Source organism: Camponotus floridanus, unplaced genomic scaffold (assembly GCF_003227725.1).
Source record: "Camponotus floridanus strain SB8 unplaced genomic scaffold, Cflo_v7.5 scaffold35, whole genome shotgun sequence".
Classification (NCBI taxonomy): domain Eukaryota; kingdom Metazoa; phylum Arthropoda; class Insecta; order Hymenoptera; family Formicidae; genus Camponotus; species Camponotus floridanus.
The window spans coordinates 241,183-254,769 of record NW_020229492.1 but is presented as its reverse complement, the minus strand read 5'-3'; the positions used below and the strand labels follow the sequence as shown (position 1 = coordinate 254,769).

Below are 13,587 nucleotides of genomic sequence, written 5' to 3'. Positions count from 1 at the left end.
ATATATAAATTATAATGTAATATCAAGACAGTTTATAGTCATATACATGTATATAAAAAAAAATTTCTTTTTCAGTAAATATTCTAAGAAATTCAAATGCCTATCTTTAAATTTGCAAGTTTGACGAGATAATTCTGGAATACTAGAAAGAGAAAAATTCTTTATTACAATTTTTTTAACAAAGAAATTGTTTTTCAATCAAAATAAGTTTCTTGATTCAACAGAGAAAAATAATAAATATGTCAAACTCGTATTATTTTATAAATAATAGTAATCCAGAATTTTTACAATTAAAAAAAAATTCATTTAATAAGAATTCTGAATTCAATCAGAAAAATCTGTGTAAAAATGTATGAAAAATACTTGTGAGTTTTTTATGATTTTAATTCACTGATTTTAAGATAACTGCTCATTATAATTAAAATACTTTAAAGATTCCGCATTCTTAAAATGCATTCAATGCACATAACCGGTATTATTTTCTAGTTCTTTTATTATTGTTTATATTATCAGAGCATTCCAAAAGGATTATATCGTTAAAATAAAATACTAATATTGGTATTAAATGCTAGATGAAATTTTGTGAATCTATCACGCGGTGTCGCCGGCGCCAATGGAATTGCAGTTGCAAATGTAGACGGGCCGGTATCCGGTTAAGTCTCACGTGAGTGGCTCTCTCGCGTCTTATGTGAATTCGCACGAATCCTCCTTTTTTTGTCGGACATTCTCCTTACGAGCCACGCCGAGAAAATGCGGCAAGAACCTATCGCAAAATTCACTTCAACTGGAAAGTTTCAAGCGTTTTCCCATGCGTTTTCTTACGCGCTGTTAGAAATTGCGAATGAAAAGTGTCGCCGAGTAATCGTTGACTCGCCTAAGAATTATCGTCGAATTTGTACAAATGCGTACCATCAGACTGGATTCTCATGAAGAGAAGCGGCGAGTAATTGTGCATAATTGTATGTTTAAGCCGCAAATTTTCACTCTCACCAACCTGAGCGGAGTGAAGCCCAGGCAGGACTTGGGTCAAAATGGCGTGGAAGATATGATTCAGTTGACGTAAGTCTCGATATTATCGTGCATTGATCGGTGCAATCGTGACATGGCTAACTTTGAATGAATTTCAGGGACTTGAACGAGGCGTCGTTGCTATGGAATTTGAAGATTCGTTACGACAAGGAATTAATTTACGTGCGTATCCTTCGACTTTTATTTATTACCATCTCATTAATGACTAACTGATCGATAATCATTTCCGATTAATTTTTTCAGACCTACACAGGAAGTATCCTCGTGGCGGTGAATCCGTACAAAATGTTTGACATCTACGGGTTGGATCAGGTGAAGCTTTACGAAGGACGGATCCTCGGAACACTTCCGCCGTTAGTACATTAATCCTTTCACTTGCTTATAAGACGCAATCTCGGATAAATAAGGATACTGAAATAAAGAGTTATCAAGATTATTTCAAAACGGAAGCCATACATAACTTGTTAAAGTATAAAATCAATTTAATCTCTTAATTGTCAAAATATAAAGTTCATTTTATTATTTTATATTTTATATCCATGTTGCTGTATTAAATGTTATAAAAATTGAATTGAATTCTTGTCAGTCTATGTGTTCCAAGCGGACTACTTTATTCAGGCTTTATTCATCTTTCATAGGCATTTATTCGCCGTGGGTTCCTCCGCGTACAGTCAAGTAACTGCAGCCAATAACTCGAGTGCCAATCAAGTGGTCGTCATTTCCGGCGAGTCTGGCTCGGGAAAGACGGAGTCTACCAAGTTAGTGATGCAATATCTCGCGGCTGTCAATCGCGCGCCGAACAATCTTGTCACCGAGCAGATCTTGGAGGCGACGCCGCTCTTGGAGAGCTTCGGAAATGCCAAGACACCGCGAAACGACAATAGCAGTCGATTTGGAAAGTACTTGGAGGTTCACTTCAGAGAGTGAGTAGTGTTCAAAGACAAAAAATTAATAATCGCTATGTTTGGGTGTCATTATGAAAATAAACGATTTTTCTATTTCTGTCTAGTGGCGCGATCATAGGCGGCAGGATAACGCAATATCTCTTGGAAAAGAGTAGAATAGTAACTCAGGCCTCAGAGGAGAGAAACTACCACGTGTTCTATGAACTTTTAGCTGGACTCGATCAGCAACTCAGGGATAAATACGGTCTGCTTACACCGGACAAATATTTCTATTTAAATCAGGTACGTAAAAAAATCTCCGTATCTTATCCAAGAACATGATAACATTTGCTTCTTTAGGGTGGAAACTGCGAGATCGATGGCAAGAGTGATGTTCAAGATTTCAAGGCACTTCTGTCAGCCATGCAGGTTCTGGGCTTCACGTCCGAAGAACAGGACACGATTTTCAAGATTCTAGCCAGCGTATTGCATCTAGGAAACGTTTACTTTCACCGGAAGCAGATGAGACACGGTCAGGAAGGAGTGGAGGTTGGTTCTGACGCTGAGATACGTTGGGCGGCGCACCTCCTTCAAGTAAATTCCGATGGCATCATCCGAGCACTCACCACGAAGACGACAGTAAGTTTTCATCTGTCTTCAAATCTATTGTTTCGACTTAAAAGGGCTGTATGATGCAACTATTTTTATCTTTTATAAAAAAATAGATATATAAGATCATTATTTTTTTTTTAATTATATATGCGATAAAATAATTTTTATTTAGTATATTTAAGTCTTAAGGGCATAAAAAAATATTGAACATATAATAATGACATGTTTGAATCTTCTATAAAATCTTCATGATTTTTTATCTTTACAGTCAGATATATACATGTCTCTTACGTATCTTTTTCTTGAAAAATAATACTATTGTAATGATTTTTTTAATTTATTCAAAAATAAACATAAATAGATTAATGATTTGATCGTCGCAGAAATTATAATTATATTTGATTGTAAAGAAATTATAAATTTTATAAAAAGTTACAAATGATTAAAGCTACTAGTAAAATTTATTTAAACTATATAATTAAAATTTAGAAAGAATTTATTCAACAAAGAACTTTGATCAAAATGTAGCTAATTATGCGAGAAAGAAAAATAAAAAAAAATTATTCAAATATGTTAATGTTGAGAAAAAGGAATATATAAATAAGTAGTTTTATCACATTAATTGCACCAATTTGCTTAAGTTGACAAATACGCGCATTTATTTTCATAAGAAAATGCATAAATGCATTTTCTTATGAAAATAAATGCGTGTATTTGTCTCATAGAAAAATGTATAAATGTTGCAAAAGCGAAATACATAAATGCATGACCTTATAGGAAGCAAGGAATGAAAGAGTTTTCACAGCCTTGAATATCGACCAAGCCCTCGACGCCAGAGATGCTTTCGCCAAGGCTCTATACAGTTCACTCTTTTCATGGCTAGTCGCACGCGTCAACCATATCGTTTACAAGGGCACGAAGCAAACAGCTGCTATTTCGATCCTCGATATCTTCGGTTTCGAGAATTTCACGGAGAACAGCTTCGAACAACTGTGCATCAATTACGCAAACGAGAACTTGCAGTTTTATTTTAATAAACACATCTTTAAACTCGAGCAACAAGAGTATGCAAAGGAGAAGATTGATTGGACTACCATCAATTATACGGTAAGATTGATTTTTATACATGTATGTTGTGCAGTTTAAAATCTTGTCATATAAGTTCCAAAATTAAGGCTGCTTCTCGCGTTATTTTAGGACAATTTGCCGGTCATTCATTTAATTGCGAAAAAACCAGTGGGCATTCTTCATCTGCTGGACGACGAGAGCAACTTTCCTAAAGCGACGGATCTCTCTTTCTTGGAGAAGTGCCACTACAATCATGCTCTGAGCGAGCTGTATTCGAGGCCGAGAATGAATTCGGCCGAGTTTGCGATCAGACATTACGCTGGACAAGTTTGGTATAATGTGGAAGGTTTTCTGGATAAGAACAGAGACACCTTGAGACCGGATGTGGTCGAGTTACTGATTAGCAGCAAGATTTCGGTAAGTTTTCTTCTTTTATTTGAAAATATTGAAAACTTTCGACAATGATACATTATCGTGATATTTGCAGATGGTGAGCAAGATGTTCCAGCATGTCAGAACCACCCACGAAGCTAACAAGACAGTGAATAAGCCGAATGGCAGATTTGTCACCATGAAGCCGAGAACTCCGACAGTCTCGGCTCGATTTCACGATAGTCTGCAGCAGCTGTTGGAATCTATGTCCCAGTAAGTATTCCGAAGCAATTGATATTAAATAATCAATACGATTAAAAACTAACAGAAGACTTGTAAGAGTTGTAAATAAAAACTTTCATTTTGCGTGCAGATGTAATCCGTGGTTTGTCCGTTGCATTAAGCCAAACACCGAGAAAGCACCAATGAAATTCGATATGCCTTGCGTACTCGAGCAGCTAAGATATACTGGAATGTTGGAAACGATCCGCATCAGGAAGACCGGTTATCCGGTTCGCCTCGTGTTCGGGCACTTTGTGGATCGGTATCGATACCTCATTTCAACGCACTTGCCTAGAGGAGCGCCCAACAAGGAGCTCTGCAGGATAATCTTGGATAGAGCTGCACCGAAAGAGGCGCACTCGCAATATCAGCTCGGGCTTACGAGGGTATTCCTGCGCGAATCATTGGAGAGAGCGTTGGAGTATAATAGAGCGTTGATTCTGGAGAGAGCGGCCATTACAGTGCAAAGGTATATTTCTAAAGGGATAATTTTAAAAATATTTTCTCCCACAAAGATTAAATTATTACAAATAAAATAGATATAAATTAAATATCAGAGGAGAAACACATATGCGATGAAATGTTTCACACAGAGATTATAATTTCTTTCAATTCACTTTATTTTATTTTATTTTATTTATTTTTTTACAGGTATTGAGATTAATGTAAATTAAAAATGTGCGAATTCTCTCTTCCCTGCATAGGGAAACGGTTCGTTGTAACTGTTTTTCTTACAGATATACGAGAGGCTTCTTGGCACGCAGAAGATTCCTCAATATTTCACGCAGCACGGTGCTGATACAAGCGGTATATCGTGGTTACCGCGAACGTAAGCAGTTCCATGCGATGAAGAAGGGTGCGCTGATGGCGCAGAAACTCTACAGAGGTAAGAAACAACGTGAAAGATTCACGGTATTGAAGGAGGAAATGACGAAACGAGCCGAGATCGAGAGAGCCAGTAAGGAGCGAGCCAAGGCGAAGCAGCAACGAGAGGACCAAGAGAGAACTTCGCGAGCTGTTGCCGGCGTAAATCACTTGGAGATTCCCGCAGAACTAGCCTTCATTTATAGTAAACTTGACGGTACGTTTCTGTCAAATCTTACATTTTTCTCAAATATAAATTTTTCAATAATTTAAACTTATTTGATTTTGTCTAGATATATTTTTCATCTTCAGCATCTCTCGAATTTCTGTATTTTTCATAGATTGGCAACCCATGCATACCGAGCGAAATCTCCTCAAGGTCGTTGGCCAAGTCGTCCCGATGAATTACGCTTACAATCTACCGCCCGATATCGATCAGTACCAATTTTCGAAATTTACCAACATTTATTTCAAGAGTCATATCTTCGGGATGAAGCGTGAGCCGATCAAGACGCCGTTCTTAGCAAAAGCACGTGATCAAGATTACACGGATTCTCTGATGATATTTAAGATGATTCTGCGTTTCATGAACGAGAATAATCTTAATGGTAAACGGGAGCAAGCGTTAGGCGACTACATCGTCAACAAGGGCATCGTGAACGAGAAGCTGAGGGATGAGATACTGTGCCAACTGGCGAATCAAACATGGAAGAACGAAAACGATGCCAACAAGGAGAGAGGGTGGCTATTACTGTCAAACTGTCTATCGGCATTCCAGCCTAGCGGCACTTTGTTCAAGTATCTCCTAAAGTAAGTGTTCTTCATTCGCTGTCGCGCGTGTAACGTGTCATTATGTACTGTTGCATCTAATTAAAATTCTTCAATCAGATACGTTTCCGATTACGCCTACGACGGTTACAAGGCTTACTGCCAACGCAAACTATTGCAAGGCGAAAGAACAATGTATCGTGTGATGAATAATAATCAGCAAACGGTGCATCAAGTACCCAGGAATTATCCGCCATGCGTCCTAGAATGGCGGGCCAATAGAAACCGCGTAAATATGGCACTCAGTGTCGGCTTTTACGACGGTAAATCACTTTCAAATATGTTAAAATTAAATACGCGATACGATAAACTAATCAGTAACCTGTGGTTTTATAGGCGAGACAACTACATGCGCGATAGATTCCTGGACGACATGCGAAGAATTGGCCAATCTTGCAGTTCGGAATCACGGAGTGGAGAACACTGGCTGGACCATCACGCTTTGGAATCAATTAGACGGTCCGGATGCTATTGTAACGGAGACTAATGGCTTCGATTACGTTCTCGATTTGATCTCGGAGATGGAATTGGCACCAGCTTTTCCTGCTGCGAAACACATGTTCTTGGAACAACGCAAAAACAGCTTACCGCCCATAAAAAAGCGAGAAGTGCGTGTTTAGTACATGTTTTTCATTTACTTAATAATAAAGATATTTCTTATATGAATTAATAATTTAAATGCAGCGAAGTGGAAATAATTGAAAATAATGTTTCTCATTTAAATATCTTTCTCTAGCACGCTCAAGTTATTCGAGAGTTGGAACAAGAGATGGAAATTCCTATCTTAAAAACCTTCCAACCTCTGGAAAGGAAATCAGTGCCAAAAGTAGTGGACAAACCTGTTGAACCAGAAATCCAGGTGCCCAGACGGCCAGTTGTTCCTCCGCCACAACCGCCTGTCGTCAAGCCACCCGTATGTTTGATTAATTTCTCTTTTTTATTTTTCTCAAACAAAGTTTAGAAAATACTCGGATAAATAAAATAAAATTTGCGTAAATGTATAATTTTGTTTAAAAAAAAAAGGAATTAAAATAGCATTAGTTTAAAATAATTATGTATAAAATATATATTTATACAAAAAAAGTAAAGAATAATTGAGAAAAGTAATTAGAAGAATAATTTTTTGCATTATTTTTTTAAAATAAGATGAGAAAAAATTGCTTGTACATAATCATCTATAAATGTATATACATTTGTATATATATTTATAATATTATATATAATATTATATAATCTAATTATAACTTTTTTTTCTAAAAGTAATGCGCAAAATTTTTTCTATTATTTTTTTATAATTTGTCATGCATAAACGAACAAATAGCACAAAAGAAAAAAAGAAATATGAAATATGAATATATTCCATACTATATATGATTGTACATATACATATTTTTTTTACAGGTAATTGATTTAATATTAATTCAATATATGCGTGACATTTTGCGATATTTTTATATTCATTAATTTTATGTGTAAAGAAATCAATCCATTATCGAAAGTGGTAAAAAAATATTATTTACGCAGATGCGAAAGCAGTCGCATGAGGCCATTTTGGAGACTACGACGGAAACGGGATTGTCGAGGAAGTCCGCCTTGAACGATCGCTACTTCGATAAAGAGAAGCAACGCAGTCGAAGTTTAGACAATTTGCTTCAACCGGAAGTCGTACCCTCGCCGGTGAAGCTCGCCAATCTCGGGCTCTCCTCATCCAAATTGAATGAACGGTATCACAGTCTGGAGAGGATCGGCGAGACTCCAGCGGTCAGCAACGTGGAATACATGACGCGCGGCGAAGTCACGCAAGAGAGAAAATACAGCAGGGCGACAAGGACAACGGAGCCGAACATCGAGGAGGAGGATCTCACGATTGATTTTGAATACCCGGATATCCAGTCGGTCAGTCAAACCGGAAGATCGGAAGACGATAAGAGCTACATAAGATCGCAGACGAGATTCATCAAATCGCAATATCCTGGTAAGCAGACAGGAAAAAATTATCATAGTTATTCGAAATTTTCGAAGATTTTCTAATGAATTTATATACACACATTATATTAATGGTCTCGCTTTCGTTATTTAATTCGCTCTTGCGTAAGATGCAGAATTTCCATCGCGGAGAAAGTGGCGGCAATTATACAATCTGATTTTTTCGTATCGACTTCACGCGGATCGATCATTTCTCTCACTTTCAGGCAAACGCGCGTTACCAGGGAGTCAGTCTAGTCGCGCTTACATCGAAAAGAGCGAGTACGGAGTAAAGTCGTCTGCCATGTCCGATACCAGCGAGGCACCTTCTTTGGCATCGCACGTGCGACGTGTACGAGTGCCTAGCCAGGCGTCCGACGTAGACCAGTTCCTGGATGAGCTCTTTATGCCCGTGCTGGACGGTAACCTTGACGAATTATCGGACGCCCGCAGTTTAGCCGCATCGATAAAAGGTTCGCGCGAGGCGAGGTCGCCTGGCGATCAAACAGTCGTCGAGAATCGACGAAGAATCGACTGTCAAGCCAAGTTTGTCACCGTCGACGATTTTATCGAAGGAATGTTGGCGGGACGCGAGGATATCGAGATCAGCGCTAGTGAACTGTCAACGAGGATCAAGGGAGGTGGCAATATGGATATCCCTAATCAGAATACGGCTTTCAATTTCAGCCCTATCGCGCAGAGCATGATGTCGCCGCCGATGATGATGCCCATGTTCAGTCCTACACAGCAGGTCCCATCCGCTCAAAACACCAATATGAACATGGGTGCAGGCTTTATGCCCATCCCGATCTACAGCATGCAGGGGCTCAGTTTACCTCAATACCCTAACTCGCCGCCTAACCAAAGCGGTGACATGATGGCGTATCAACAGAATCTCCAGCGAGCCTTCCTTCAGAGCGCGATGGCGCAAAATATTCAGATACAGCAGCAGCTACTTGCGCAGAATCAGGCCTTACAACAGCTGTTGGTCCAGAGCCCGCAAAACTCGACGCAGCAACCGGTGAGAAGTTAAAAAAAGAAGCGAGAAATTTATGTACAAAGTCTAATATCCGGAATTTATAAATTTATCGATAACGAATCGATCTTGTTATCGTGATTCGAATAGATTAAAGCAATTTAGCAATTTATGCAGTCAAAACATTTTGATTTTGTAGCTGTATAAATCTTTAATTTCTTTCGGACGTGTCTTTGAATTTATATATTTTATTTAAAAGAAAAAAAGAATTATTAATAGAATTAATAAAAAATTATACATGCAATAATATATCAAATATTTTCTCCAATCACGATGAATCACGATAATTAGATTATAAATAGATAATGCATGTTTAGCACGATCACGAATGGTTCACCGTTGTCGTCGCGGCTCTATCACGATCACAAGTATAATCATCATTAACTCGATGAGATCCATCATTGGTAATCGAAATCGGCAATACCCGCGTCTAATGAAAGCTAACTCTTAACGAAGGTATATCGTCGTTCTGGACGATCCTATGGGTTTCTGAGCCGCGTCACGGCACAGGTGTGTGTTTCCAGAGCACGGTGTTACCCGCTGGCCCCTCAAGCATGAATCTTGTCCCCCCAGCTCCCCCAATCGGTGCCCATACGGGGCCCAATGATTCTATCGGACGCTACTCCAAGGTATCTACTGATTTTAACTAACCTACCTATGCTTCTCGACGACTACCGCAGTATCGTGTAAATATCTAGCAGAATCCAAGGGGAGATATTCGGAATTTCGACCTACCACAAATCAATGTCTTATTCAGCGGATCGTCACAACTCTTCCCAGTAAATTTTAATCTCGAGTCGATCCTCGTTCGAATCTCTCATCATTGTAAATAATTTTTCGGACTCATCGCCACTCGAGAAAATTCCATCTAACATTTTCCTCGATTAGGTCTCGTTTAGAGAGCCCGACGATGTTGAATTATGGTCGACGGAAAAACGAGGAACGTTTGCACAATCTACACCTACGAATCAACGGCAGGAAACGATGACGGTGAAGGCGCAAATCCACAGATCCCAGAGTCCACCGAGAAAAAATTCCGAAGCTGTCAGAAAAACGAGCATCGATTATGCGCGAAAAATTAGCGTGGATCGAAAAGCGGTAGACAGGAAGGTGTCTTCAGCACAGACGGAAACCAAGAGGACCAACTTAAACAAGAATAATGTACAAAGCAATTTTACTAATGTGCTTAGTGAACTGAAGAACAGAAAGAGCAGCGTAGACAGCAATTGTAGCAACAACAAAGGCGTTCCGCCGCCTCCGCCGATGCCTCCGCCATTGGAATCTCATGATCCTTCCGAATCCAGACCGTTTCTCGATCCGTATGGAAGGGCAAAGACAGTACGCATTGGAAAATGGAGGTAACTTTGATTTGAATTGAATTTTATTAAGAAAAATTTATGATAGATTAATTCGATCTTTCCTTCACGTTAAATCTTAATTCTTTGCTTCGATATTGCTTAGATGGCCGCCGCCCAGCGATTCGAACGAGAATCAAGGACAAGACAGTTTTATAGAATTCAAGATGCGTCAGCAACAACAACAGCGCAAAATAACGCCGCAGTATCAGGAGTACGATCAAGGCGAGGGCGAGCATGTGACGGAAGGTGGCGTCGAATGGGAAGAGTTTGAGATTGAAAACATCGTCAGCAACGAGGATCGATCCATGGCCGCGCATCCACCAGTGACCACGGCCAAACACGAGAACGGATACAAGGAGGAAGGGGAAAAGAAGAAGAAAAAATCAAAGTAATTGAGACTAGACATTTCTTTTCACGTGACGTTTTACGTATTTTATTTTTACCAATCTATTCATCTCTCATCGAACCTTAATTTTTTTACGTATTTCATTTTTACCAATCTATTCATCTCTCATCGAACCTTAATTTTTTTACGTATTTCATTTTTACCAATCTATTCATCTCTCATTGAACCTTAATTTTTTTACGTATTTCATTTTTACCAATCTATTCATCTCTCATCGAACCTTAATTCTTTTACGTATTTTATTTTTACTTTATATTGTATGTATTATGATCAAGAAAAACGTAAATTGTCAAATTTCTGCGCAGATCGGCCTTGGAGGTGGGGGCGCAAAGACCATCACCGGGAAGTATAGGGAAACTGAAGCTCAGCTCAGAGATGAGACAGAGATTGGAGAAGGTAACGGCGAATCACAGCGTAAGATCTACAAAGACGGCCGAGAAACCCGCCCTGCCACGAGAAGATGGGAAGGTGAAACGGCTAGAGGATAATAGAAAGCTTTTGCTAGAACAACAACTAGGTAATTAAATTTCTTTCGTACATCAAGAAGTATAGAGATACTAAAATTACGTGTAAAAATATATCTAAATATCGAGAAAATCAAAGAATTATTTTTTTAAGGCGGCAGATGGGACGATTATGCTTCCACTGTCGACGACACCCAAAGCGTCACTTCCAAAGGCACAACTGACATGATGACGCAAGCTCAGGTAGTAAGAACGCAGATTGAGAGAATGGAAAGACCTGTACCGCCTCCACCACCTGTCACGCCACCACAAGCTTCGAGTCCAAGAGGTGGCAGTGTATACAGCAACAGGTATTGATTGTTAAATCTTATCGAGAACTCAACGAATCTTTACAAAACAATTTTTTTTATAATTTAATAACATTTAAGAGAGATTGAATTTTTGAAAGAAAAATTTTTTTAATTAAGAGAGAAAAAGATCTTGATTTAGATGAAGTGTCATCAAATGATGTGCTCTGTTTTTCTAGTCAATCCGGCGTACCTCAACCGCGATCACCACCAGCGCCGATCGAACCGAAACGCGACTCCTTCCGCACATCTCCGGACTCTGAGACTTTCGATCACTTCTCCAAGAGTCAGATGTTCAGCCAAAGCCGAGACATCTTCGCTTCGCAGCAGCATCTGCGCGACAATCACTCTGATTATCGAAACGATTATGAAAAATCTCGTGCTCAGGACGCCAAGTCGAAAGATTTTTACGGGAAGGACAGCACCGATCTCGCGAGCTTGGCGCGCGATCGTAGCTCCGACTTTGATTCACGCCGCGACCTTGGCTCGGAACTCTTCGACTCCAAATACGCTTTCGATGGTTCGAATGGTAAGCGCGATCATTTTGTCATGACTCGAGACGTGTCTCCGAAATCTCGCGATAGCTTTGGGATGCCGTCGCCGCGGGATTTTGGCGTCATACCAAACACGAGAGAATCGTTCACTGTCGCACGACAGAGCTTCAACAAGCTCGATCGGGATTTGGACAGACGATCGAGCGTAGCGTCGACCCATCGCACCGACAAGATGGAGAGGATCGAGATCGAGGAGTGGCCAGAGTTTCTCAAACCAGTATTACCTCCCGCGGACAAGCCGGAAATCGAGAAGGTCCAGGAAGTGGTAAACACCAAACTCTATCCGCAAACATCTACCGCGCATTTCACGTACAACAGAGTCACGTGGACCTTGAGAGTCAAAAAGGAGGTCTTTGCGCCGAACGAGATGCTCAACAGTCCTCTAGCGTTACATCTGGTGTTCTGTCAGGTCGCCTACGACGTACTGGCGACCTCGAGCATCAGAATCGCCAAGGAAGATCGACAGAACATGCTAAAGATGCTGGATAACTACGGCGTTACTCTGGACAATCTTCAGAGCACACAGCACAAGATTACAATCAAGAAGAACATCGTGGATATGGCGAAGCAATGGCCATTGTACTTTGCCAGGATATTTCCCGTATCGGTAAGTTTATTCTCTTTTTAACAATTCTTTTGTGTCGATTAAAAATATAGGGTGTCCCATTTTAAAAGTTCCACCCTCATTTGCAATTAACAATTACATTTTTTTTTTTCGAAACAATTAAGTGTTTTCTTTACACCAATTGATTCCTCTCGTTATTTTGTACATAAAAGTATTAAGGTAGGATAATCGAAAAATGAATATTTTATTAGATATTTTACGGTTTATGTAAAATTAAGAAATTATTTCAAGCCTCATAACTCGGAAAGTACTTGATGAAATCTAACTTAATTATAGTGTTTTGGAAAGCTCTCGAGATGAACTATAAGAATATGCAAACGCATATAGGGTGTCCCGTTTAAAAAGTTGGATGTGATCTTCACGTTTCCTTCAGGTGACTCTTCAATGTCAAACTAATGACACCATCTTATATCCCCCTTCAAGCCATACAACTTTTGTCTGAAACATTTTTTTCTACAATCAAAATTTAAAAAGTTATGAGGGTGGAACTTTTAAAATGGGACATCCTGCATAGAGAAAACTATATAAAATTAACATTAATCTGGATGCTCTCGCAGATCGGCCCACAGCATCCGGAGACGCAACACGTGGCGATCTCGCATCACGGACTTCGGCTGATCAAACGCACCCCCAACGGCGATTTGATAATCTTGGAGACGCTGCCGCTGGAGGACATCGTCTCCGTCAACTCCTCTAGAGCGGGCGTGTGCGTCTTGCAGATCGCCTCGGGGGTTCGGTTACCCCTCCACACGAATCGCGCCCCTCAGTTGGCGGAGATGATCGGCAAATACATTAGACTGGTGAGCGGAGGCCTTCTTGTCTTTTTCTCTAAAACGCACGCGCCCGTCCACGACTAATTAGCGATGGATCGGCGCGGAAACGATAACGGTGCG

General features: G+C 39.8%; 1 protein-coding gene across 3 annotated transcripts in view; it reads left to right on the top strand.

Moving 5' to 3' along the window:
* The window catches only part of LOC105255673 (unconventional myosin-XV), an 82,162-nt gene that overhangs the window by 54,865 nt on the left and 13,710 nt on the right, over window positions 1-13,587 (top strand). For 2 of the 3 annotated variants that reach the window (XM_011265102.3, XM_025410824.1), the window contains 24 exons: window positions 971-1,059; window positions 1,128-1,191; window positions 1,273-1,382; window positions 1,668-1,952; window positions 2,039-2,216; window positions 2,274-2,552; window positions 3,303-3,632; window positions 3,723-4,010; window positions 4,081-4,238; window positions 4,339-4,716; window positions 4,985-5,328; window positions 5,453-5,921; window positions 6,000-6,202; window positions 6,276-6,547; window positions 6,676-6,852; window positions 7,464-7,914; window positions 8,132-8,925; window positions 9,465-9,569; window positions 9,829-10,298; window positions 10,402-10,686; window positions 11,010-11,221; window positions 11,323-11,518; window positions 11,695-12,676; window positions 13,252-13,494. In XM_011265102.3, coding sequence (XP_011263404.1) covers window positions 971-1,059; window positions 1,128-1,191; window positions 1,273-1,382; window positions 1,668-1,952; window positions 2,039-2,216; window positions 2,274-2,552; window positions 3,303-3,632; window positions 3,723-4,010; window positions 4,081-4,238; window positions 4,339-4,716; window positions 4,985-5,328; window positions 5,453-5,921; window positions 6,000-6,202; window positions 6,276-6,547; window positions 6,676-6,852; window positions 7,464-7,914; window positions 8,132-8,925; window positions 9,465-9,569; window positions 9,829-10,298; window positions 10,402-10,686; window positions 11,010-11,221; window positions 11,323-11,518; window positions 11,695-12,676; window positions 13,252-13,494 — 7,362 coding nt within the window. The remainder of the gene's footprint in view (window positions 1-970; window positions 1,060-1,127; window positions 1,192-1,272; window positions 1,383-1,667; window positions 1,953-2,038; window positions 2,217-2,273; window positions 2,553-3,302; window positions 3,633-3,722; window positions 4,011-4,080; window positions 4,239-4,338; window positions 4,717-4,984; window positions 5,329-5,452; window positions 5,922-5,999; window positions 6,203-6,275; window positions 6,548-6,675; window positions 6,853-7,463; window positions 7,915-8,131; window positions 8,926-9,464; window positions 9,570-9,828; window positions 10,299-10,401; window positions 10,687-11,009; window positions 11,222-11,322; window positions 11,519-11,694; window positions 12,677-13,251; window positions 13,495-13,587) is intronic. The other variant, XM_011265104.3, reaches the window with a different exon arrangement.